At 35.9% G+C, this 26,050-nt stretch overlaps 1 protein-coding gene across 5 annotated transcripts in view; it reads left to right on the forward strand.

The window, feature by feature from the left end:
• ULK4 (unc-51 like kinase 4) overlaps positions 1-26,050 on the forward strand; it is a 257,257-nt gene that overhangs the window by 152,150 nt on the left and 79,057 nt on the right. For all 5 annotated transcript variants that reach the window (XM_069810917.1, XM_069810925.1, XM_069810901.1 and 2 more), the window contains one exon: positions 15,252-15,357. In XM_069810917.1, the coding sequence (XP_069667018.1) occupies positions 15,252-15,357 (106 nt within the window). The remainder of the gene's footprint in view (positions 1-15,251; positions 15,358-26,050) is intronic.

Below are 26,050 nucleotides of genomic sequence, written 5' to 3' on the forward strand. Positions count from 1 at the left end.
TCATATTGTCATTTTGTAATATTCATATATATATATATGTGTATATATATGAAATAAACATATATATATATTTGTGACATTATTTATATTAGAAGTCTCAACATCTTTGTGATCTTATAAGTGCCTTTCATACTGGATGGTGTAACATAAAAAAAAAGAAGAAATGTGCCTGGTGCCAGGAGTTACGTGTCAGTTGATGGTAAGCAGGGGAAGAGGGAGGGGGGAGAACAGTTTGGGGAAGCTGACAGGGCTGCTCTTGTTTGTAACTCCTGCACGCCCCAGGGCTGGCTGGCATGCAACCCTGTGGCCTTCCCTCGCTCCCACCCCAACTTGGCCAGTCCTTGATCACAGATTGAGCCAAAGGGCTCCTGGAGACCTCATGAAGAGGAGGGGCTGCAGCACCATGCTGCACGTGTGTGAAACGCAGGTGGTGCAGAAAGACTGAGAGTGATGATTCTTCCTGACATGAGGCTTCACAAGTCTAGTACCAAATTATGTCCTCTATGAATTAGAAGTTATAGGGAGAAATCCTGACCTTTCCACAGTTCATGTGTATTTTTTGAGAAATTTTAAACAGGTCATAAAGAAACAAATCACCATCAATGAAAATGTTCACCCAAGGTGAACAAATTCTACATTTAAATATTTATTTATTATTGCTGTAGAAGCAATATTAAAGTAAAATCTCATTCCTTCCAAACTTTGTGTTTGTCAGGCTAATTAAGACCAATCTGCTACTTTACTGTTCCTGCTAATGCAAATATCAAGGCAAAGAGAAAGCATTTAATGAAAAATACATACTGAAGTAAAGCTGGGATGCATGCTTTTCGGAGCAAGAGTTATTGACCTTGTGACCAGAATTTTACTGTGATATTATTACTGTTCTGACAAACAACTGAGGCATATCTCCTGCTCTCATCTAAATAAATATTGGTGTAGGAATGTGGCAGTTGCTGACTATATGTTTATTGACCAGCCGTATTCTGATGACTAAGGTAATAAGCTATTGTGTGCTTCACAATAGAGCATGTAAAAGAATATTGAATGTCCGTGAATGGTTTCTGGCTGACAGAGGCTTCCACATTATGCTTCTGAACTCTGATCATTTATCTAGAAATTTGTCTGGTTTGGCTTCAGTCATGTATAATGCATTCCTTATGTTAATGTCTTCCTGAAGAGTTCATATTGCGGGATGATAATTAGATTTTAGAATGTCAGTCTTCCACAAAGCAAAACAATTTAAATCTTAATATTCTGTTTTTGACTTTCTGTTTTTAACTGTAGTCATTTACTCATTGTCTTATGTGCTTGGTTTCTAAATATATTTTGTTTTATAAAATGTTTTTATAGGCAAGCTTAAAAATCATTGCTTTGCTAAAGTAGATTTATAATCAAATATATGCAAAAAGATTAAGCCTGCCATGATCTAATCTTTAGTTTACCCCCTGCAACTTTCTAATTACAATTATAACAGTAGCATCATCTCAAAGACTCAGCTGAAATTTTGTGGTCTCTTTTTTTCTCTTAGGTTTGTCTTTCAGGTCCCCTGTTTGTATTACTAGGTTCAGTTTCTGCCCCTTGCTTGCTTTATGCAAGTAGTTCTTTACTGCTCATATGGCTACTGGAAGCAAAATTGTGCCCTAGAACCATTTTCTTTCTTTTTCACGTACCTCATTCCTTTCAAACTCCCACCTACCAAATAAAATAATAACCTGTTCAAACATGGTGAAACTAAATATGGTGGCTGACAGCTTTCACTCTGCAGTTGAAGTGATGGCCATAAATTTATCCCTATGGCAGATACTTAATTGCTCTTTGGTGGGTGACATTGCTTTTAATTTTCTGTTGCTATGTCATGTGATTTGGTATGGAGTTTGGCAATAAACTAGGTTGTGTGCAAGGACAAAACAGATTTTTTTCAGTTACTTTACTGATTCGAGTAAAGTATCCTTTCTTCTTGGTGAATCCTTTCTACTTGGTGCATACTTTATTCATTTGACTAAAGCAGAAAGGACATATGCAAGGGTCGATCATTCCTTTCACTACTGCAGAGAGTGAAGGGTTATTCTGTAAACATTTCAATTCATTTGTTACTGTATATTGTGAAGTTCTACATTTGCTTGCCCTGTAACAAGTTCTGGAGCAGGATTTAAATTCACTGCACGTAGCTAACTTTAGGGCTCACATCTGGATGGCACTGCAGGAGCATATTGCTGAAAGCAAACAGACTAGCAGTTCTGATGCTAACAATGGAGTCTGAGAAAACACTGGATGCCTGAATAAGATTCCATTAAAAAGGGGGGAGTGAGAGGGATGTCTAATGCAGTCCATTTAATGCAGAACTCTCCAGAGAGTGAAGTGGGGATTATGCCTGCTGCCCTTCTTATTAAAGGGTGGTACAGAAGATGCTTGTTTGGCGAATGGTATCTCCATAACAGACGCTCTATTACTCATGAATATGTTTCTAATTATATCTTAATGATCTCAGCCACAAATAGGAAGACAAAAATCTTTGTCTCCCTGAGTTGTTACCTTAGTGGCTGCAGGATTGGCATGGTTTAGGTTATCCATCTCCTCTCACTAATCCCAGGGGACTTCATTGTGAGAGATGAGACTTGTTTATGATGGTGAATTAAATTGCTGTAAAAGGTTAGTTCAACAGACAGTTGGGAAATCATAATAAAATAATTTAGTAAAAATGGGAGCTAGAGTATGCTTAATGAAACATGATTGGATTTAATTTTCTTGCTATTTCAGTCATTAAAGGTACATTATCCTTTCTCAGACCTCATTTGGGCTCTTTGCCAAAGACCCACTCTTAGTAACAGACTAAAACTTGCATGTTCCATTAGGATATGAAAATGGCTAATGATACCCTACCCTCCTCTCCCTGGCTTTTGTAAAATTTCTGTTACTAGCTTTTCAGATATATTTTAGCTGTTTTCCTCTTTCATCCTTTTATTCCCTCTCAAATCTATTGTATGCATTTTTCAGTATGAATAACTATTCAGGGAGGAAAGGTTGAATACTAGTAAAAGTAAAATACTAATATAGTTACCTTAATAACTGTAAGATGGCTCATTATGACTAATTAGAAAATTAGCTGCTTCAGTTATTACTAGGACTCTATGTTCTAACAAAGTTAATATTTTGATCAGTTCATATAAAACACATTTTTATGCTATCTTAATCCAGTGGTCAAATTATTTGGGGGGTTTTGTTTTGGTGCTGTTTTTTTTCCTTATTCTTTCCTTTTATAGTGCAATGACACATTGTGTGACATTGTATATGGGCTAAAATTTCTGTCTGGCCTCTAGTGATAATAAATTTAGTTCTCAATGATATTTTATGTCTTTCTCTTAGCATCAAAATGGTACTTTGATTTAAAAGTATCCAGCTCCTTTTCAGGCTATGAGTTTGTATGAGTATAAAACTACTCTTTGTTGGTAGACAACTTGACCAGAGCAGCAGAACCTTGCTGATAGGAACTGGTGATGGCTCCATGGTTTTCAGGACTTGAGTGTGGTGTTTGAGGAAGGGAATATTTGGGTTGTTTCAGTGTTTCATTATGTTATTCCAATTTGAATGTAGGTTTCACTGAGAAAGGCTTCTTGTGTTCAGGGTGAAATTTCTGCACAAAGTGGCATGGAAAGCAGAGGAGAAAGGCAGACCTCAGGGCAGCCAGTAGTTGTTAATCAGGAATGCCCATGGGGAAGGGGCCAAGTGCAGATCCCAAGTTCAGAATCACCCAGAGGGAATGGCTGACACTGGGTGTGTGAAGCTCAAAATAAGTATTTTGAGTACTAGGCAAGATGTTTCACTAGCATCTCACCATCTCCTACTGAAGTTGCTTCCGTTTGTATACATTAAATTTTCCTTTTAGCAGAGGCTTCTGGTGACCTGGACTTTCACTTAAAATGAGGAGAAATAGAAGAACTTCAATCCACTACACTTTGTGGGAGATAGTGAACCACTGTGGGATACACCTAGGGAGTGCGTCAGTGCAGACTGGGAACACGTTTTTGAAGTCTTGCATATTTGAAGGAATGGAAAATCCAGCTCCGTTTTGAAACAACATAGAATCTCAAGTCATTAATTTTTCAGTGTTGCTAGAATGGTTTCATTTGAATTTTGTATGTCATAGTTAAAATAATTTACGAGAAAATGTGTGTGTATATCTATATTTATGTGTGTATATATATATATTTAATGTATCCTGTCTTTTTAAAGCAATAGACATAAATTCTCATATAAACATGTAGTATCTGTTTACTACTGAAATGAGCTACATGAGGGGGAAAAGAAATAAAGGTCACTCTTTTGGGGGTTGAAGGCACTATGTTTGCAGTGCCTTCATAGTGTATCTCTTAGGTTTCTAGGCGATAACTTCCTTAACAGTCACGGAAAGCAGGAAGGTTTGAATTGAACCTGTGCTCAGAAGAAAACACAAGTTGGTGACTGGAATATATCTCTGTTGTTAATAACTAGAATTTGGTTTTGTAACCTATACCAATTTTCAAACCCATATTCCTAAAGTTCATTTCTTGAATCAGTATGTAGGCACCTAGATAGAAATTACTTGGGAGGAAGAGGTGAGGCACGACTATGAAGAAAACTATAATAAATCAGTTGGAAATTACCCTGGAAAGATGTGCAAATTAAAAAATAGTGTTCAACATATTGTTAAGAATACTACTAATAAAGTGCAGAATAACTTCCTCTGAGAAAGAAGTAGGGCTTGTTTAGAAGAGCTTCCTATTTTGCTGATGTTAGTCATTCTTGATTCTGTCTTTGATCCATCTGTTAACCTCCTATAAAAATGGAATAAATTATGGGTGAGATCATATGTAGCAGCAAGAGGTATACATTCTTTTAAGTCATAGCATCTGATACTGCTTTGCAAATGCTTATGAGAAGCAGAATTGGTATCCTTCCCTTGTATTCTTGTAAGTCTGAGTTAAGACCAGCTTTTAAATCCAAAGTTGTGCCTTTGCCTTCTTGTTAGCTGTCATTTCTTTCTCCATTTTACTTTCTTCCCATCAGTTCTGGTTCAGATGCTGCTTTGTAGTCTAGCATCACTGGCAGACCACTGCCAGCTAAGGAAACAGTTGTTTTCCAATATCAGTGAATTCCAGTGGCTGGAGGATATATTTCCTGTGACTGATGTTGCATTCATGCTGTCAGTATTTTATAGAGCTAAAATGGGGCTGTCATTTCGTAAGTATTTTGCTGAAATACATACCTGAAATATGACCTACTAAAGTGAACTTCATCATGTTCACTTTTTCTAGGGTCACAGGTAGAGACAGAGTAAGTATTAAATGCAAAGCAGGAAGAAAACAAATAAAAGAATAAATAAAGATCATGATGAAGGGAAAAAATGTTATGTCTGTCTTAGACCAACATAACCAAGGTACATATGCCATCTTTGGTTCTGCTGCCACAGGCAGAACTAATTTAAAAGCAAACTCCGTGGAGTCTGGAAACTGCAGCATCATCCTAGAACAATTTAAGCAGGGAGAAGGTACTGTCATTTAACCTTGAAGTTCTGTCTTTTTAGTCTCTAGATTTATTTATTCTATTTAATTTTTTATCCCAACTACATGCTGTTCCTTCTGGTAAACACTTAATAAAACAAAATCATGTTAACCTCGCACAGAATTTGATTAAAGAATGGGGTTGGTGGCTTGTTTGTTAGACACCAAGTTAGGCTGATGGGTGGTTTGTATCTTTGTGGGAGTTTTTTGGATAACAGTAAGCTTCCTTCCTGTTGTGTCTACAAGAGAAAGTGTGATTCTAGTATTGACATAGAATAAGAAATGAAAGAAAAGTTTCTTTCTGAAAAAGAAACTCTAATTACTTTTTTTTTTTTGGTTGGGTTTTTCTTTTTGTTCCAGTTCCGAAGTCATCTAGCTATGAATCCAAACTGCCTCTTCCAAATATTCCCAAATGTGGCTCTTAATACCAGGCTTGTTTCTCTGAGAGCAGGGAGATTTTTGGTTGCTATGAACGCTACATTTTTTAGGCCTGGATTTCACAAATACTTCTTTTTGTAAACTGACGTTAAGAGAGGTAGCAAATACTTCAAGTCGTATTTAGCTTAAATATGTGTATTAAATCTACTTATACTCAGGAGAGTTTTAGTTACTGTGGCACACACACAGTTAGGACTACTATGAATTCTAATCTTGCCTTCAAATTCTGAATCTTTGCCCCAGTATCATAGTTCAATTCTGTTCAGACCATTGATTTTCACTTTCATCCCAGCTCCTTTTATTCTCGGACTTCATATACACAGCTTAGCATTAAGAAGAAAATGCATTCATCCTTGAGTTCTTGAATAAGTGCCAAGCTAACACTGCGATACATGGGGTATGAAAGTGTGTTTGTGTAATATACATACTGTTTATCAGGGAACATTAACCTGAGATAGAGTTGAGAGTAGAGATTATATACCACTAATTTATAGAGGAAGAAACTTTACAGAGATAGTTTACGCATAAACCCTATTCCTATATTTCACAAAGATATTGTAATATACCTAAAATATTTTTCATTTCCTGGATTTGTAAGTATTTAAAAATGTGATTATAGTAAAGGTTTGCTAATGTTCATGGTCCTTAATTAACTGATTGAAAAACAAAAAAAACCACACCAAACCCCCCCCAACAAACCCAACACATATGTAAGTCTATCATCCAATATACTTTTTTTTTTTTCCAGTGTTCAGTCTTCTGGAAGCAATAGTGCTAAAATGGAGGAGATACCCAATTCTGTAACCTTCTGCAATGTCAGAAGGAAGGGAGGAGGCTGGTGATTTGTCAGGGAGTTCTTATAATTTAAGTGTTGGGCCAATCATGGGTTGTCTTGTGTTGACCATGAATGTTAAGCAAAGAAAAATGATGCCAAATAAAATCTCCCTATAATATTTCTTTAGAGTATATATGAGTTTCACTCTTAAGCAAATAACTACTGTTGAGAGTTAATGTTTATTGAGTGTAACACCACAAAAAAGCACTGTAATGATGAGTAATTTAACAATTTTTTACTTACATTAATAAACAGTGTTTTGCTAGGCAGAGTTTTCACTTATTAGTACATAATTTCTCTTGCCTTGTCTGCCTAGTGTCATAGGAGGAATATAGTTTGTTTAGAGCATAATTGCTTGTCTGTCTAAGCCCAAGACAGGAACATGAAAGAAGATGTAGCTTGCTGCTAGAGGAATAACTTGAGTGGGGAAGGGCTGGGACATGAATTTGCTAGGGCATCCATACACAGTAGTATGTGTACTCTGAGCTGAGTGAATTGTTGATAGCTGATACAGTCTGATTGTTGAGTATGTTTTTGTTTTCTAAATGCATGTCTCTGGGAAAATGCAAAATCTCTACGAACAGGTGTCCAAGATTGAGATTAACAGGCTGCCTTAAAAAAAGATACAAAAAAGTGAGAATTTCCTTATGTGTTTCAGACTAGTAATTAACTACTTAAATAATCCCTAAAAAAACTAATAGTAGAAATTAAGAAATAATAAAATTATTTTGAAGGTGCCAAAGGTAATGAGACTGTACCATGAATCTAGTAACAGAAGATTCAGCAGATGCTTCCTATTGATTTAACAGCCCTTCATTGTTTTAAAGTTTAATGTAATTTGAATAAACGAATTATCAACATTCTCTGTTGCATTTACAGATTGATTAAAGGTGAATGTGTGAAAAAACAGCGTGTTTCAAACTAAATAGTATTTTGTGCTGCTTTGTCAGTCCATGGCTTCTCATTCAACACCTTTTTCACCAGCACCACTGAGTTTTAAGATAGTCTGTGAGTATGAAGAATAAAACATTCAATTTGAGATTGAGAGAGGCAATGGATATTTTTACTATCCATTTTACTTCCTTAGAGAAGTCTAGTTTTTCCACAGTTAGGTTTTTTTTCAGTTGATAGGGAAAGCGTTGGGAAAGGTATTTCAGTTTCAATCTTGCAATCTTTCAATCTCAGTAGGCGGTGTAAACTGAGTCTGTATCAGGTTTTGCTTTTAACTACTGATTGAGCAACTAGTTAGCTGTAGAGAAGCAAGCAGGTTCTGGGGAAAAGAGAGAGAGACCCATTCCTTAACAGCTGATGATGGATTAAGGAATGCAGGGTATAGGAGATCAATATTCAAATCCCTGCACAGCACAATTCCAGCAGAGACTTGAAACTAAGTTTTCAGTATCCTAGGTGAGTAGTACCCTACATTATTACCCTATTCAGCATATGTCTCTCTTTATGATTTTAAGCAGAAATTCCATTTTGAACCCTTCAAACCTTTTCCAGTCAAAAGTGTTAATATGGTCCTTCGGATAAGTCTAATGGATCTATGTTCTCTAAATTAAAAATGTCACCAGCTAATTCCCCAAACTCATCTAAACTTCTTTCCTTGTGGTGGCAAAGTGTCTTTTACATTAAAGCAAAATCCATGCAGAAAAAGAGATGTGAGTTGATTGGTATCTGTCATTCTGAAGCTGTTCAAGAACTAGGTTTTAATTAATGCTGAAAACACAAGTCTGAGAAGTGAATATTTTGGTAAGGAAGTGTCTTGGTGCAATGGTTGATTGCAGGTCCCAGGTGACTTTGCAGTTCAAATGTTTAACTTATACTTGAGGCTTTCCAAACCATCTACAGAGTTATGATAGTGAATATGAAGTTACTGCTGTGGTGGTATCAATTACTTCTAGAGCTTCATTTCTTCAGAACATACCAGCATGAATGCTTCCAGGGTGCTGGGATCTTCCTTAATATGAGGAAGTTTAATTCTCCAGAGTAAGATATCTATATAGCTTCTTTTTCATACTCTCTCTTCAGTTGTGAGAAAATTTTTCTTTTAAGGGAGTTTCTGAGTGTTATCACAATGAATAGCTTTAATACTTGGGAAGCTAATTGCATGGATACGTCTTTCTAGGTAATGGGGAAAATTATGTTTTTATAGGAAATTGCTTCAGAGTGTCTTCCCTGTGAAGGAGCATGACTATGTGAGAGAGGAGTCTTCTCAGGCTCCCTCTGTTGTCAGGAAAGAAAATTTCCCTTGAGAATGAGTTCTTTTGCTAAGGTTCTCAGGAGCAAAAGGAGAAGCTTTAAGGTTTTGTTGGTGCCAGAAATTTAGGTGCAATTCCGTAGGAAGAAGAAATGACATTGCGTTTAGAGATTTACTGCTGAGTTGCTTTGCACTTCATCTGTAACAGTGAGTGTAAGATTGCATGGCTGGTTATTGTTTTCTGCGTTGTGCTGCAGAAAAAATTATCCTGTCTTTGTCCAAAAATTAGACAAAAAAAGGTATGTGAATTTCACTGAATTGGACCATTAGTTTCCTGTTGTTGGTTTGGTTATTTTTTCCCCAAGATGACTGTCTAATTCACTGAAAACTGACTAACAGAAACTTTCATTTCAATAGCTGGGGGTTTTTTGTCAGATAAATACAAAACAAAAGCAAGGACAAAACGAAATTCTTACTCAAGATTTGGGACTTTGGTAGTTTATACTACAAAAGTTACATGTTAATTTTAACAGTGTGCTGATATCCTGGAATCTTTCTCTTTTCATCATGTATAAAGTAGTATTGATGACAAACCTTCATATGATTTCCCTCCTAATAACCTGAAAATTGTCTACCTCTAATTCCGAACAGATTTAAGTATTCTTCTCTTCTTATAGTTTATAAATCTCATGCTTGCTGACATAGGACAGTTTTGTAATCCCTAACTTGCTGCTTAAATGTTCCTGCTTGGATTAGCATTGTTTATTCAACTTCCTCAAGTTTGAAACATGAAGTGGTCTTCTTAAAGGAGGAAAAGTAGTTACCCTGTTAATAGGTGGTGTTAAAAATACTGTTCTTGTTCACATGTCCATTCTTTGAAGTTGTATTCTCATGGGATTTGGGAATAAAATGAGAAGAGAAAGGGCACAGGCCTTATTTATATTTTCAGTCCTTAATGTTTGTTGTGCAAAAGAAGTTCTTGTATGATCTTGACAGAAGCTGGTTTTCTAAAAGTAAAAAATTTTATCTTTTCATTCTAGAGAGGCTATGTTCTTTAGAGCTCTGTTTGTTGTAAATGTCACCTTTCCTCTTTATGCCTCCTGAGATTCTGACCATTAACACAGATAAAATTACATGCTTGTCTCCAAGATAACAAGGAATTTGGTGAAATGAAAAGGGAGTAACAAATAAGTTCCAGAATAAAAAGACAAGATTGTTAGGTGTCTGAGAACCTGAACTTTGGTATGGCAAGAGAACACACTTGTAAATTGATATACTTCTAAAAAATGGATGTACTTCTCAAAAAGTATATCGTGAAATTTTGCATCGCCTGCTGCAGTGGGTAGGAAAACAAAACCTAAGACTAACACTACTGCTTTCTGTTGGTTGGTACTTGACATACTAGGTTTTTATTAATGGTATCCTTTCTCCTTCATCAGTCCTTCAAAATTACTACTGTTTCCCTGTCCTCAATTGACTTTGCCTAAGCACTTGGTGACTAAGAATACAGATTCTTTTTTTTTTTTTTTTTAATATTCCAACAGGAATTTCTGCAAAAGTTGCAAAGACTTCTGATCTTCATGTGTGGACTGAATATATCGCTGTTGTGATACATCTGAGAAGCATGATTATTTCAGAAATGGGTTACCAGTTTAGTAGTTGCTCCTTACTGTATTACCATACCTAGAGGAAAATATTTGGAAATATTAGCTCTGTTACAACTGTGCTTTTGAAAAAGGCTGATTTTTGAAAAGCAGAGTAGCAAGGGACATGGCTGTGCTTACTTGTGACTTAGATCATCAACAAGGAAAATAGTATTACCTTAATGTTAGAGATCCATACTTATATGCTTTCAGTTTATGCATAACTGGTCTTATGCATCAAAAGTCACAAAATGTTAAAGACCAGATCAGCCAACTACGTATATAGCTGGATTAAATTTGTTTCTGAGTGGGCTTCCTCTTGTGATTGAAGAATGCTGCATATGCTGTTGTGAATGTCCCTTGCAGGCTGTATGCTAATAATACCATTTCATACAGAAGGGTTCTACTGTTATGTCCAGAAAAGTTTCTGATCCTCTATTTCATATATTCAAAGTAATACACTATATCAGAATAAGCTAGGTTGAATGCAGTATTAAACTGTGCTCTTGTTAGAGGTCCTTGTTAGCATCAATGCTTTGGTTTATTTTATCTCAACTATACTGTGCCAAAGAATCATCACATAAAAATGGCATCTTTTAGTAAATGTAATTTGGATATAGTTCATTTCTATAATTTTCTTCTTTCGGTGGATTTAGTGCATGAAAAATCAAGCCTCCATCTTGTTACATCCCCTTATTTACCTAACTTGCTTTCATAGGTCATATGTAATCTTGAGAAGGAGAGTCCCTTTATAGTTAAAGTTTAATCACTCTGATTGTATTGAATGAGCAGTAGTGCTGTGGTATATAGTGGTCCTTAGATTTAATTACAGCATATCTGTAAACACAGCATTTAGTGCATTTTATTCTGGATTCTTAGATATGTGAGTAGGAGGCATGTATGTGAAGTCTCCCAAACTGGTAACCTCTTATCACAATTGCCATCTCTTTCAGTATCTAAATTGTAATTAAAATACTGTAGTTTGCCTATGCTGTTCGAAGTTCTAATCCACTTAAAGGAAGAGAAATGGCAGCTTTAGCCATAGTATCTTGCCAAGATTCATACTCCCACTTTGCTAATTCACACCCTCTTACCTAACTGGCTTTAAAAAAAAATAGTTCAACTGATTTCTTTTGTTAACATACAGCCCTTCAAAATTAGAATGAAAAGTTTAATGGCCTAAATACAGTGCAGTCCTATTTGAAAAGCCTGATTTATCTTCTGTGGTTCCTTTTTTTTATGCTAGTATTTCCTTGTTATGCCCTTGGTATTTCATAGCTGTCCTTTTTAAGCACTGAAGCAATTAGTTTTGAGAAGACTGATTCTTCAGGGTCCAGTGCTTTCCTGCCTTTAATTCACCGAAGCTGTACATTTTAATGAAGTTGTTTCATCTGTGTTGCCAAACACTAGAATTTTTGCTGCTTCAATTCTAATTATCTCTGCTGGCAAATGCTATGTTTTATTAAAGCTGTCAAGTGCACTGTTCGTTAAATGTCCACAGTCTGTGGTGCTGTGCACACAAATTAGATCAGCTTTGCTCCTTGATAGATTATGAAGAAGTTAAATATTTTTATATAAACCTCTAAAATCAAGTATAACAGCAATCAATGATGACTTATCTAAATAAAGCATACCTGTAGCTTCTTGAAACCTAGTATCTTGTCAAAAACTATCTATGATACATACGTTAAAAGTCTAGTAGTACAGCTGAGTATACCATTTGTAAAATTATTTTAATCATTAAGAGACCATTTTCCTTCCTCAAGATATCTACATTGCATCTTGAATTCTGGTTTATATGTGTTTAGGCTAAGATAAGTACTGTTACACATGCTTTGATATAAGTAAAAGCATCAGTGCTAGTCTTTCAGTAGGGGATTGTATAGTATAATTGATCTCCGTTTAAAGCAAAGATGGCTTCATTTTAATGTTCCTAACCTGGTGAATGCAAAAGATTGCTATCGTAAGCAGCTACCAGCTTCTCTTGTAATTGCATATCTCAAAAGGGAATTTTACTAGAAGATGTTTACTTCACATATATGGGGCAGTAATAGAAATATTGTACTTGCAAAGAAAATATTTGAGTCAGCTCTCATTTTGGCACTTGTGCTTTTTTTTTTTGATTTTATTAATTTTGTATTCTCAGAGTATGTATCTAACTTCAATAACACAAACAGTCATTCTTACTATCTGATGTATTGTTTTCTAAATGTTCTTTAGGAGAATAAATAAGATATTGTGATGATAGACTACGAGATAAACACATTGTTGATCTTTTGAAAAAATGTTTTTCTTACCCTTAAGCTATCTGTAGGAAATAACTTCAAATTTATTTTTAGTACCATGGCTTTATGGTATCTTTTTTCTGTACTGGTTACCTTGTCTTTTGAAGAATGTAGTGTTTATACTTTCCAACATTGCTTTTAAATTTATCAGGCTGTATTTTAAACCTTCAGAGGAACAAATATTTATTGTACTCTTTATAGAAATCATAAATGACATCTCAAATTGCTATGTAAAGTAAATAGAACTTTGGGGCTTTTGGATATATATTTTTTTAGGGTTTGGTAGGAAACTACAGTCCTTCAAAAGGCTGAGAGGCACTCTTCCTTGTCTCTTCTCCTTATGATCCAGTGTAAAGTGCTCTAGTATGAACAGAAAAATCATACAGCCTGAAGTTGAATAGGAGGCTGTCTAAGTTTATATATTTCTTTATCTGTTAATGTGTTATGCCTTATCGTGTATATTTCATGGTATTTACAGGAAATAATAGCATTTAGTTTTAGGGTTTGAGTGCAGAAGCAGAAATTAATGCTTTCAAAGCAACCATCTGAGCCTCTGCCTGTCAAAATCTTTCCTTCAGTAGTTAAACATTTAAAGGAAAACATTTGTTCTTCACGTAGCATGACCCTTTTTAACCACTGTAACAGAGGACTTTCTGAAGTGGCATTGAAGTTGCATTTCACAGTATTCTGAATTTTATCAGAATGGTCAAGAAATAAAAATCAGGAGTGTCTCACTTCAGAATTTCTTTCAACCAGTTATATGAAGTTTCCAGGCAGGGATTCAAATAGTGTGGTTTATCCTAAATGCAGTGCTGCTGACTTAGTCCTGTCCCAACCCAAAAAGTGACTTATAAACTAGAGTTATCACTCTGAATGGCGTTCATAGGGTGGCTTGAAGTGAATTCTTGGAAGAATCATAAAATATGTTCTTTGTGATTGCTGCTGGGTAACGGTCAAGCAGCCTAATTCTCCACCAGGTATGGTATTTAGATGGTCAATAAGATTACCCCAACAAGGGATAGATTACTGCTGTTTTCAAGCATATATCTGAGACAGAAGGTCATAAATACCTGAGCGAAGAGATGTAGGAAATAAATTGTTCTTGGCCACCAGCACTCGTCTCCTGAAAGAACTTTCAGGGAAGGTGTTCCTTTGTATTCAAGGGCTGAAGTAATTTTTGTCATCTGAAATACTTAACTTCAGACCAATAATCTTTCATCTTGTCCAGCTTAAATTTTAACTTTTTTCAAAGGCCTACTGTCAGACAGGAGATGGATCAGAATAGATGGCGTATTCTGTGGCAATGAAGTAGTTGAGTGATATCAGTACATTGAGAGATTTGATGGGAAAGGGAAGCATGGAAGTCACCTAGGTGCATGTGAAAAGTCTACAATATATGAACTATGACCGTTTTTTCTTAATGTTGTTATTTTCACTTTGGAAGTATGTTTCTATCTGGCTTTGAGTCTGAAAAATCAGACAAAATATTTCCTGAAACTTCTAGGGAGATTTGAAATGTATTCAGGCTTATATTTATATCTAGACTCAGTTTTGGAAAAGCTTGTCCTGTTTTGGCTTCTTGGAAGTTACCTGAGTTGTTATTGTCACTAGCATGAATAAACAAATGCTTTGATTGCACTGCCTTATCCACCCTTTTTAGGTTGCGTGTGCAAGAGTCTTAACTGTAAGGGAGGAAAATAAATTTCTTATAAACCCCGATGCCTTTCTTTTACCAGCATAGTCTCAGAAAATTGTGGAAAAATCACTGAAGCAATCATCAAGCATGAGAAAGACGTCATAGATGATGCAATTCAATACAGAAATAGGTCTTTAATGTGCATGTGAAATTAATTTTATACTTATGAAAGTATACAAACAAAAACCAAATAGCTTTTACGACTTACTGTGGGTTATCAAGCTGAAACTGAAAAGAGTAAAATTAATACCATTAATAAAAGAAATACCATACAAAGGAAAATGTTCCTGGTTCTGAATATACAGAGATTAGGTTGATAAAGCTCTATGTCATTTTTAAAAGTCCTAAAATTTTAGACCTAATTAGGAACTCTTTCAGTTCAAAAGAACATGGGAGAAATTTTGGTCCAAGTTTTTAGATTTGACTCCCTGAAATTGATGTTACCTACTAAGATATTTGGCTGGTTTTCTAGTATTTTAAATGTTGAACTAAGGGACTGAGAGAGTATTGCTTTTGTATTACTACATTTTTGGAAGGGAATAGCCATCTTCTAACCTTGCAAAAGGAAAACTAGATTATTTTATTTGGGGGGGGTGTGTGTTTTGTTGTTTTTACAGGAACACCAAGACAGTATACTTGGGAATACAATGCAAACTGTAATTGCCTTACTGAATAACATGGTTGCTAACAAAAGCACGAACATGATGCTACTCTTTGAAGAAGGTATGTCATCTTTATCTTTTGTTATTCTCCTTACCATACATGTTTCCCAGTCTGTTGTAATATCTGGCACTGTGTGAAACTGTAGACTTTTATGTATTTATATTCTATAGTGGTTGTTAGATGATTGCATTGTAACTGGCTGGTACTCCTCATCACTTCATCTACCTCCCTTACTGATTTCATTATCAATTTAACTTTTAGAAAGCTGTTCCTCCAAGAAAATGCTGTTACAAAAGAATTACTGACTGAAAGCTATGTTATGCCCATGAAGAATGGCTTCGGAAAGGAGTGGGCTAGAGCTCTGACCAGAACAGTGCAGAATGCAGGCAGAGCGAGCCTCTGCCAGTTCTTCCTTTTCTCACTGCTCAAACCTGTGAAAGGATAAGTTGTACACATTACTGCACTTTATAAAAAACTAGCTTCTGTTCCAGTCCAGTGATGTAGACTAACGGGGTGGGGCCCAAACTGACTATGAAGTCATAGAATCATAGAATCATTTAGGTTGGAAAAGACCTTCAAGATCATCGAGTCCAACCATCATCCATGCGCACTAAACCATGTTATGGAGTACCCTGTCTACGTGCTTTTTGAGTACCTCCAGGGATGGTGACTCAACCAATTCCCTGGGAAGCCTGTTCCAATGTCTGATGTTGAATCTGACATTGAATGTCTGACACTGAATCAAAGTCTTAGTCTAAAAACCATTCCATGTCTTCATTTCACTATATTTTATTATCGAAGCTCCTTTTATTTAGAAATTGGTTCTTGCTTACAAAAAGAAAAGAAAGTTTCTGCTGTTGGAAATCTATATAAATTTAAAAACTTGTTTAGAAATATTCACATTGATAGTAGTACTTTTATTGATCATTAATGAGTGAGTGACATCCAGCAATACAGATCCACACTACTGTTTGTACTATTTGTATAGAATAAATCAAAGACCTAGACTGCTGGCATAGCAGTATATAATATCCTGCAGAAGGAAAAGGAAGACATTTGCATAGAGAGACAGTGAAGAGACAGCTAGGTCTCTTCTGAAGCCAAGAGTTGAGAGAAAACTTTATAAAAGTCTCTAGGAAAAGATTGGGTGGGGTATGAGGGGGAAACTTCATCAGAGTGTAGCTTTTCTGTAGTCATCACATCGGAGGAGGAGCCAGATGAGGCATAGTGTGATTAATGGTTTAAGGATAAACACTGATGGTGATGAGCAAATTTGAAGAAATGGATCTGCATTATATATGCGATTAAAAAAAAAAAATATCTGAACACATACCAGCCTAAAACTCCATCAAGATTGGTAGTAGTGGTCATGCCGTTGTTTTCGTAATTACCTTAGCAGTTAAAGCACTCACCCAGAAAGTGGGAGAGCTGAATTCCTGGTCTTTTTTACTCTGAAGGGATTGAATGGACAATGTCATCATTCAGGAGACGAACTGGAACTTGACATTGTAGCTAATAACATGCTCCTCTCCTCTGTTTCAGTCAGATCCACTCTGAAGTTAGTGGTGTGAGAATAGGGCCAGAAGAAAAGAAAGAAGAGGAAAATATGATTGAATTGGAGAGGGATGGTTCATAGGCTTCTGATTCTTTGGTTATTTCTCAGCAAACTGCCTATCACACTTAGAGCTGCTTGGGGTTGCTTGGGCTTTAGATGTATGTACTGCTTTTACTATCTGTGGGCACATCTGCTCTCTGTCGGGCAAAATCCTAAGCTAGCACTGACCTCAGCTGCAACAGGATAACTTGTTAAAACTGCATAACGATATGCAGAGAAGTTAGCTCAAGTCCCACAAGCACTGTAACCACGTAATTGGCATGCCTTAGTCAAAGTAATATGCTCTGCCTTTCTGCATGGCAAATTAGGTGCAAAACTATTTAACAACATAGCAAAACTGCATCCATTCCCTAAATATCTCCTCTTCATTGTCTCACAGAGCAAACTCCCATGTACTTTTTATGCTGCTGGTAGTATATCAGTGCTCTTTCACTTCTCATCTGCTCCAAAAATAAAATGCATCTCTTCCATCATGCTTGTTTCCAAATTAAGGAAGTGGACTAGAAACATTATTAAAGTCTTTTATCTTTTCCTTGTGCTATGTCATATATGACTCCAGTAATATTTTCAGATTATTAGTAACTGGATAACACTAACTTGGACTCACTGAACTTCATCCTGAGTATGAAAAACAGCACAGCAGACAAAAATAATTCATCTCAAGTAAAACGTCCCCATCTTCTCTCATTCCTTTTCCCCACTGGCTAATCTTCAGAGTGCTGAAAACCTGGGGTTTGGCCAGTGCTTTATTGATTGAAGGCCTAATTGTTGAGTAAAGAACTTCTGAAATTTGGTTTGCAAGAATGATATGAAGGTATTGATCTTGTAATTGTAGACTGTAAGATTTTCTTTGAATGAAAAAGAGAGAAAAGTTATTCCATACAAACTGGAGGGCTTTTTATCCTTTTCACTACCAACTGTAAATATGTAGTGTTCACTACAGGAAAATACCTTAAACTTCCTCTGCCACTATCTTTATATTCAACTTGTCATTTTTGAATTATTTTTGTGTGATGGAGAAAAACATGATCTAGCAAAATGGAAACTAAGCTCCCTCTTGTAGAAAATGATCCTGGAGTCCAAATAGAAAAGTTGAACGTGAGTCAGCAGTGTGCCCTTGCAGCAATAAAGGCAAAAGAGGGCTGCGATAAGAATAACTGGAAGGTCGAGGGAAGTGATTATTCTCCTCTGTTTGGCACTCATGAGATTTCATCTAGAATACAGTGTCTACTTTTGAGCTCCAAACTATAAGACAGACATTGACAGACAGGAGCAAGTCCGGAGGAGGGCAATCAAGATGTTTAGGAGAGTGGACCACATGGTGTGTGTATTTCCAGCCTCTGCCTGTTATATTACATGAATTTATTCCTTCCCAAGTGCAGAACTTTGTATTTGCCTTTGTTAAACTTTAAGAGGTTTCTGACAGCCCATTTTTTGAGCTCTTCAGCTTCCTGACCTCTTTCTGAATGTTAGCTCAGCCCTTCATCACATCAACTGCTTGCCTCATTTCAATGTCATCTGCAAACTTGCTGAAGGTGCATGTTATTCCATCCTATTAACACTCTGTATCCATGCTGTTAATGAAGGCATTCAACATTCATGAGCTATTCTGCTGTCTTAAAAAAAAAAAAAAAGGCTGAAGACAGGTTATTATGGGTCATCAATTTCCCTTATTTCCCCATTACAGTGTGATAATTAATTCATGTATATATGGAGCTTTAGAAATTAAAAACCCTAAATACCCTAAAAAAAATGTTATAAGGAACTCAGGTTAGGGGATCAGTCCTGTCAAGTTTTTTTGTTTCCAGGAGTCCAGACATTAGCAATCAGGATTTCTTTGTGATTCTGTGTATTCCTTTCTTCAGCTGCGAAGAAGCAGTATTTTTGCAGATAGATCAGAGACCCTTGTCACTGTTTCCTTTTGTGCCTGTTAGCCTTCAGAACTCTCTCCTGCTCAAAGGAGTTGTATTAGGAGATTTTTTTTTTTTTTTAATGGGTTGTGGTTTACATGTTGAACTTCCTCCTTTCTCAAGGAAATCTTGCATGATGGCACTTGCTTCATTACTACTTCTGTGATTTCATATTAATAACAATGATAAGGTTGTGCATTTCAGCAACTTGTGTACAGTGTGGATTGCCTAGCATTAATTTCTCTCTCCCCTGAACTGTGTCCTTTTGTGTGACAGTACATCAGACATGTAATGATAACCACTTGTAATGTTTAAAGGTGAAATGGAGAATAACATATGCAACTAAAGTCACACAGGGAATTTAAAATGGCCTGTGCTTTTGTTATCAGCTATTAAATAATGTTCTGTTAACATTAATGACAATTTCCACTTAATAATCAGGGGGGAATAATATGATTCAGTTTAATTACTGAGACTGGAATTCAGTAAGGAGACTGGGATTAATGTAGGGTCTCTTGTGAATAGTTAAGGGGAGATGCTAAAAAGCCAAGACAATAGTGGTCATTTTTAGCATGGTCTTCTAAGAATGTGAGACTTACTCTCTTTCCCTCTGTCTTGGCTTCTGTCTGCCAGTCTATTTCTTTCCTCCCTTTCCCCATCTTTTGAACTCATTGGACAATATTAAGTTAACTTGAGAGAGCATAGAGGTCTGCATATACAAAGTATATATTCGTTCTCTAATAATATCTGAGGAAAGGAGAGACACACATTAGTGCCATAGCTTAGGGAAAGGCAATAGTATGAGCTTATCAATTAAATGTTCCTGGCTAATGTACAGCAGAGTAGTGCAATACATGACATGCAAAATATATATATATATATGTACTTATATATTTACAGAAAGAAAGGAATTTTAATACCTGAAGTTTCCAAATTACAAAATTTTAAAAAACATTGTTTGTAACCTATTATCTTGGACCATCCCTATGGAAATTAGGTTGCAAAAACCCAAAAGATGTTATTTCACCTTCAGGTAGGAACAAAGAATGTAAATGGGAGAGGAACATCATTCTTGAACAGTTTTCCTTCTTTTATCATAAAGTTGTGACATGATCAAAGTGGAGCTAACTGGTTTGAGTTTATATCCTGGATTATAATAGTTCTTACTGATGGAGGTGAAACCTTCTCATCTGTGAATTCTATTTCCATTAGCATTTATTAAATTAACTTAAAATTATAAAGCTTAAAACTTATACTCTTTTATAGTATCCTGAGGTCTACTAATAGGCCTGTAAAGATCTATTAATTAGTATATCCCCCTGGTCTTTTCTGTATTCACTTCCCATTTGCTTTTTAGGATATCTGCAGTTCTCTGTTTTAGGATTGTAACCACCAAGTTCAACAGTGTGTTGGTCAATGCCTGAGGAGGGTACCTGTGTGATGATCCCACAGGATCAGTCAGTGTATGGGAGCAACTCCCACTATAGCACATGCTTATAGTTGGGTGACATAGGATGAAGCATTGCCAAGGTTTTGGAAATAGGGAAAGGGAGTCATCACTGATAAGGATGGTGACTTATTACCATGGAGGTAGGCAGGGATATAGGATGCAAACCTGTAGGAAATGGGGTATTGTTAGTTCTACTGGTCATGAAACAACCAGCTATATATTACTTTGTGCTTGTCATATTAAAAGGGTTAATATTTGTTGGCTACAAAATGAACACCTGGTTCTAGATGCTAGAATCATCAGCTCTTAAGCAGGTGTTGTAGGAGTACAGTAGGTGAACATGTGTTTCTCTAGACAGGCATTAGGGCAGTCTACTGAAAAGACATACTGTCTGTCTTAGGCATGTTGTGTCTATTGACAAGCATTGACATACTGACAAATTTAGACATGAGATGAACCACGAAGTTTGGCTGCTTGATAAATCAATGATGTTAGTGTGCAAGACTGCTTAATTATGTGGAATGTGATGGGTAATAAATAGCCAAGTGCATCACAGCACTTAATATAGTAAAAGTCTTATGCTCAGTACAATTCATGGATATATCAGCTCTTTATTTTGCCTTCAATTCTGTCTTTTTGTCACTTTTGTTTCTTTTCTTGTTGTGTTTCTGGGTTTTTTTTGTTTTTTAAGTAGTTTGTACAAATTAAGAATAGAAAATGTTAAATCATTTTAATTGTCTGTAGTTAGTAGTGCTTTCAAACTTTGAGTCCTGTTTGTCTCCAGGTCGTATTCAAAGGCAAAGAAATTCTTAATTCTAACTGTTGCATTGTGTGCATTTTGCTTATAGGAAGCATTTGGACATACATGGTGTATTAGAGTGTAGGACATAGTATATTAGAGTGTAGAGAAATGTGTTTCAAAGGCTTTAGCTGCTTCATCAGGATCCTCATTCTGAAGAAATGAACAAAACAGGTTGCTGGAAAATAGGTCTTATAGGATGCAGTGGACAACTTCTGATAGTCTGTCTGCAGCTATTTTTTCCTGATAATGCTTCAAATTTATTATGTTTATATAAACAGCCATTTTAATTATGTATAAAACATAACTCCAAGTAACTCTGTCTTTAGGAAAGTTTTCCACTGTAATTCAAAGCCAATCTAGTAAATTGTTTACAGCCCAGTATTACTTACGAATGAGTTTACTTTTTTAGCTTTTTTGGAATCTCATTATACTCCATAAATGGTTTATCAACTTTTTTTCATGATGGTCTTACAAGGAGGTGATTTATGGATAAAGTTCAGTACAGTCATGTTGAACAGAATGACTTTTTCCAGGCTCTGCCGCTGTGATCCTGTATTTGGCTGCTCTCCTGAATTAACCACCACTGGCAGTGTAAGCAAAGATGTTTGAATGTTTGAAAAGTTTCCATTATAAAGTACAGCAAATCCTAAACTAATCCTTATGTGTTAACACTGTTGAATCTCAGGAACTAAATTAAAAGTGAAATTGTGGGGTTTAGAACAATAAAAATAGTCTTGGAGTTGTGTAAAAATGCAACAACTATTAGTAGTACGTGGTACTTCAAGCAGTTTGTGTAAAAACTGAAGTTACTAAGGAAGGACTTTTGGTGGAAATGTAGAATGTCAGCTACAGCAGTTGTTATATTCAATATCCTATTAAGAAAGCATGCTAGGTGCTTACAGCAGGGACAGCTATTAAAAAGGAACAGATCTGCAAAAAACTTTGTAGTCAGATCATTGTAACTCATTTGCACCTCATGAAAGAAAGATCAACCTTCATGGGTGAGGTATCCTTATTCATCTTGTGGTCCACTGCTTTGACTTTAGTCAAATGTCAAAAGATTAATTAGATTTCAGATGTCTTCGTGTGTCGTATTGTTAAAGTCTGTTAAATATTGCATATCCAAAAAGTGGTACTCATGAGACCAACATCCAACTTTAACCTTTTTCTTGAAAAAAAATTTTTAAAAAGAAACAAAAGTGTGTCGCTCTTTTACATACACAGATCTTTAACATAATGATAGGTAAATGACAATGAATTCTGAGCTCTCTAGATAGACCCCAAAGGTTTCTAACTTGCCTAGACCTTTGGAGGATATTTTTCTCTTTCACTTCCTCACAGGCAGTTGTACTTCAGCTTCAGTCTCCAAAAAACATTTGATTATACGGCCCATAGCACACTTTTTAAGAACAGCTTCTAGCTTCCTAGCCAGCTCTCTCTCACCTGCCAGCTCTCTCTCACCTGCCAGCTCTCTCTCACCTGCTAAATCATCAGTGTTCATGAAATTAGGCAGTAGACGGCACTAACTTGGCAACTCAGATCTTTCTCCCTTCTGCATCCACCTATGCAGTAGTCTGAGCTACTGTACAACACTGAGAAGACGTTGGTGTGACATTGTATGGGACTTTGATTTTAGGAATACAAGTGAGTTGTTGGAGTAGCTGACTTCAAAGTTGCAGGATTTTCTTCTAAGATGGGAGGAACTAACTAACTTCTAAGACAGTGATCAAGAAGAGGACCATGGATTAGTCATACAGGAGAAGCCTACTTGCAAGGGAAAGGCAGTAGTTATAAAATCCTGTAGAATACCTTACTTAAACTAATATGCCCTTAAAAAAAAAAAACCTAACCAAAAAACCAAACAAACAAAATCCACAGACTTAGTCTGTGAAGAAATCAGATGCATATTCAGACTGGTTCTGAAACCATTTGCTCATTCCTTAGTAGCCCCTGTTTATTCCTAGGAGGCGGGAGTTTTCTGCAAAACTTCTACAGGATACAATATAGGAATATTTCTTCAGTGACTGAAGACAGAAAATGTGTTGTTTCATGGCAGTACTTATACGCACTTATTGTACATCATCCTAAGCAAATATAAAGCTTAGTTCATATGCAACATATTGTGATTCTGGATGGAAAGATTGGTAGGGAGAATAAGTTAGGGAAATCAATATGAGTAAGAACCTAAAACCAATTTTTCTGTATTTAATGTTTAGAAACAAAATGCTCTCGGTTAAATAAATGTAAAGTAAGAAATTATTTTAAAATACAGAAAATAAGTGCGGACAGACTTGTATCATCCTGTCTTGAGTAGTTGCAGATGTTGCTTCTATATCATTTGGACATGACAAGGGAAGTCCCTCAGTTAGGAGGTGTAGACATTATAGCCCCTGCCATGCAGAACGTAAGCGTTTCACAGCTCCCTGCCAGTATTGTAGTAGTTAGTTCAGCTCTTGAGCACATGGATGTCTCTCTGAACATCTAAAGATAGTAGTCATGTGTCACTATGTTCATTGGAGTTACAGCTTATATGAGAAGTCAGTGGTGGTGGAGCCTGAAGAAGTCTATTCTATGATGTTATGAAGTTCAGAATGTTTTTTTAACAGTATTAAGGCATGTTTTTCTGACCCAAAATGCCAGTCACTCAGTTGGAAGTGTATAACATCACATGGGTAAACTTAGAAGTCTGGTATCATAAAAGATAAGTGGGAATCATGTCAAAATAGCATGGTAGTAGTGAAGTCTTTGAGGAAAAAATAACCTGTGTCATCCTGTGATATTCAACAATACAGCCATTTGAAAAGGATGAAAATAGAAACGGTAATTGCTGTGAGAAACAGTTATGCCATTCAAGTAGAACCAAGCCTGTTGTTGTCGAGAGCTGTGCCCGTAAGGTGCAAAATGTCACAGCATGCTTGCTAAGACTTCAAAGGATAAAATAAGTTAATAAAGGCTCAACAGGTTGTTACATCTTGTCTAGCTAGTGCTGTACTGTAGAAGAGGACTGGCCTTTTCTGTGGTCGGAGTAGGCTTCCTGGTACTATCCCTGTGGCCAGCCAAGCAGATCATCTTGCAGCATAGCTGCCTGTTGAAACTACCTAAGATACCTCATTAGATACATCTAACTAATGGACGAGAAAGGAGTAATAAAAAAAAAAATGTTCAAAATATTTTACTTCCATGATGTTCTAGTCTGAGACACCCTATGCAGAAATCTGATGATATAACTGATCAGCTTAGTTCAATGGTGCGAAGTTAGTTCAATAAATATAGCAATTTCAAAACTTAGACTGTCTTCATATTTCTAATATGCCAACCACAGCAGACATTTTTTATGGTTATCCAATTCCTAGACAAAATCTAAGACTTAAGGTTTGGGCTGAGTGATTTCTCTGATAATGTTTGGAAGCAGAAAACTCATTTGAAAAATGGAATTTTTATGTTAAAATGTAAGGCATCGATTTTTCCATCTGAGGATGGGGATATCTGAAGGTTTTCTGATGACAAACTCAGGATTGTGAAAAAGGAAAAAGTCTTCAAAGCCTTATGCTCCTTCTTACCCACTTAGCCATCAAAATGGTATTTTTTTCTTCCCCTCTAGAGATTGTTGTCTTTGCATTCACTCTAGGTGCTGCTTTTCCTGCATTATTAGACATTATGCTAGTACTCCCATGAAATGCAACTCAAATCATATATATTAGCAAGAGTGGATTTGAGTAACTTGGTAAATGTGTAACTATCATATTAGCTACAAGTTAACTATTGATGACACAAACTATTTAAGTTGTTACAGATAATAAGTTAAAATCTAATTATGACGATGTCCCTGTGTAGCTTGTCACATATAATTAGTAAGCTAAAAGATGATATTAAGGGATGAAATTAAAAATGTAACTATGTTTGAAGAGACCCAGTTTGAATGTGGTTACTATGCCATAGGTTGTAAAGCTATCATATATTTTCTATTCTAGCTGTTAGAACAGTCTCAGTATGAAAGCAATGTATCACTGCCAATTTGGGGTAAGTGTAAAGTTGCAAATGTACAAAGTACTATGCACAAAATTAAACTATATCAATCATTCTTCTGCCATAGGGATAATGGTCATCTTATTTCATCCTGCTGAAGGAAGTTCATTTTGTGAATTGCTAAAAACAAGCACCAGTTTTGGCAGGACCAGATCTATGTAGTGGACAGATAAATGAAATCTGAGGTTTTTCACTGATTTAAAGAATGGTTTGCTTTTTTTTTTCTTTTGCTTTAGATGTTTTCAATAGTTTTTGTAGCTCCCTGCCAGCCAGATATTTTTGTCTTCTAAGTTATTTTCAGGAAAATTGTGGACTGAACAAATGTGTTCATCTCACAAAATAATCTGTTCAAATCATTTGTGGACAATTAAACTTTAAAATAATTTTCTCTTCAAAGCAGAAAGGGTAGTATATCATAATGGAGAAACTGAAGTTATTTGCATTTTTAAAGCCTTTCGAAAGCTCAATTTCTACACAAATACGAAATAGTAGTCTATATTACTTGAGACTTTTCCTGTGATGTTCTTGGTTTTCTATCTAAATTTTTTTTTTTTTTCAAATTTAACCCTAAAATAAAACATTTGTGTGTAGTCTTTATAGTTTGACTTTTTCTTTTGCTGTTCAGGATCTAATTTTGTAGTATTGTTTAGCTTAATTTTTCCAAACACTGTAAGTTATATTTTTATGTGCATTACGTATTTAAGAATTCATTTCTATAGGCAAATTTCTTTTGAGGTCTCAAGCCATAGATCCATGTCTACACATGGATTTTCTACCACCTTAAGGCAGTATATATTCAGGTGAGTGTGTTCTTGTTCAAGTTATTTAGGCAAGTTACCACTCCTTAACTGGTGGTTTTTTCCTATGGCATTTGGTCAATGCCTTGTAGATTTGGTATGACAACTAATTATGTGTTTATTTGTATCCATGGGTATTTACATTTTATAGCA

The sequence above is a fragment of the Haliaeetus albicilla genome, chromosome 2, assembly GCF_947461875.1.
Source record: "Haliaeetus albicilla chromosome 2, bHalAlb1.1, whole genome shotgun sequence".
NCBI lineage: Eukaryota > Metazoa > Chordata > Aves > Accipitriformes > Accipitridae > Haliaeetus > Haliaeetus albicilla.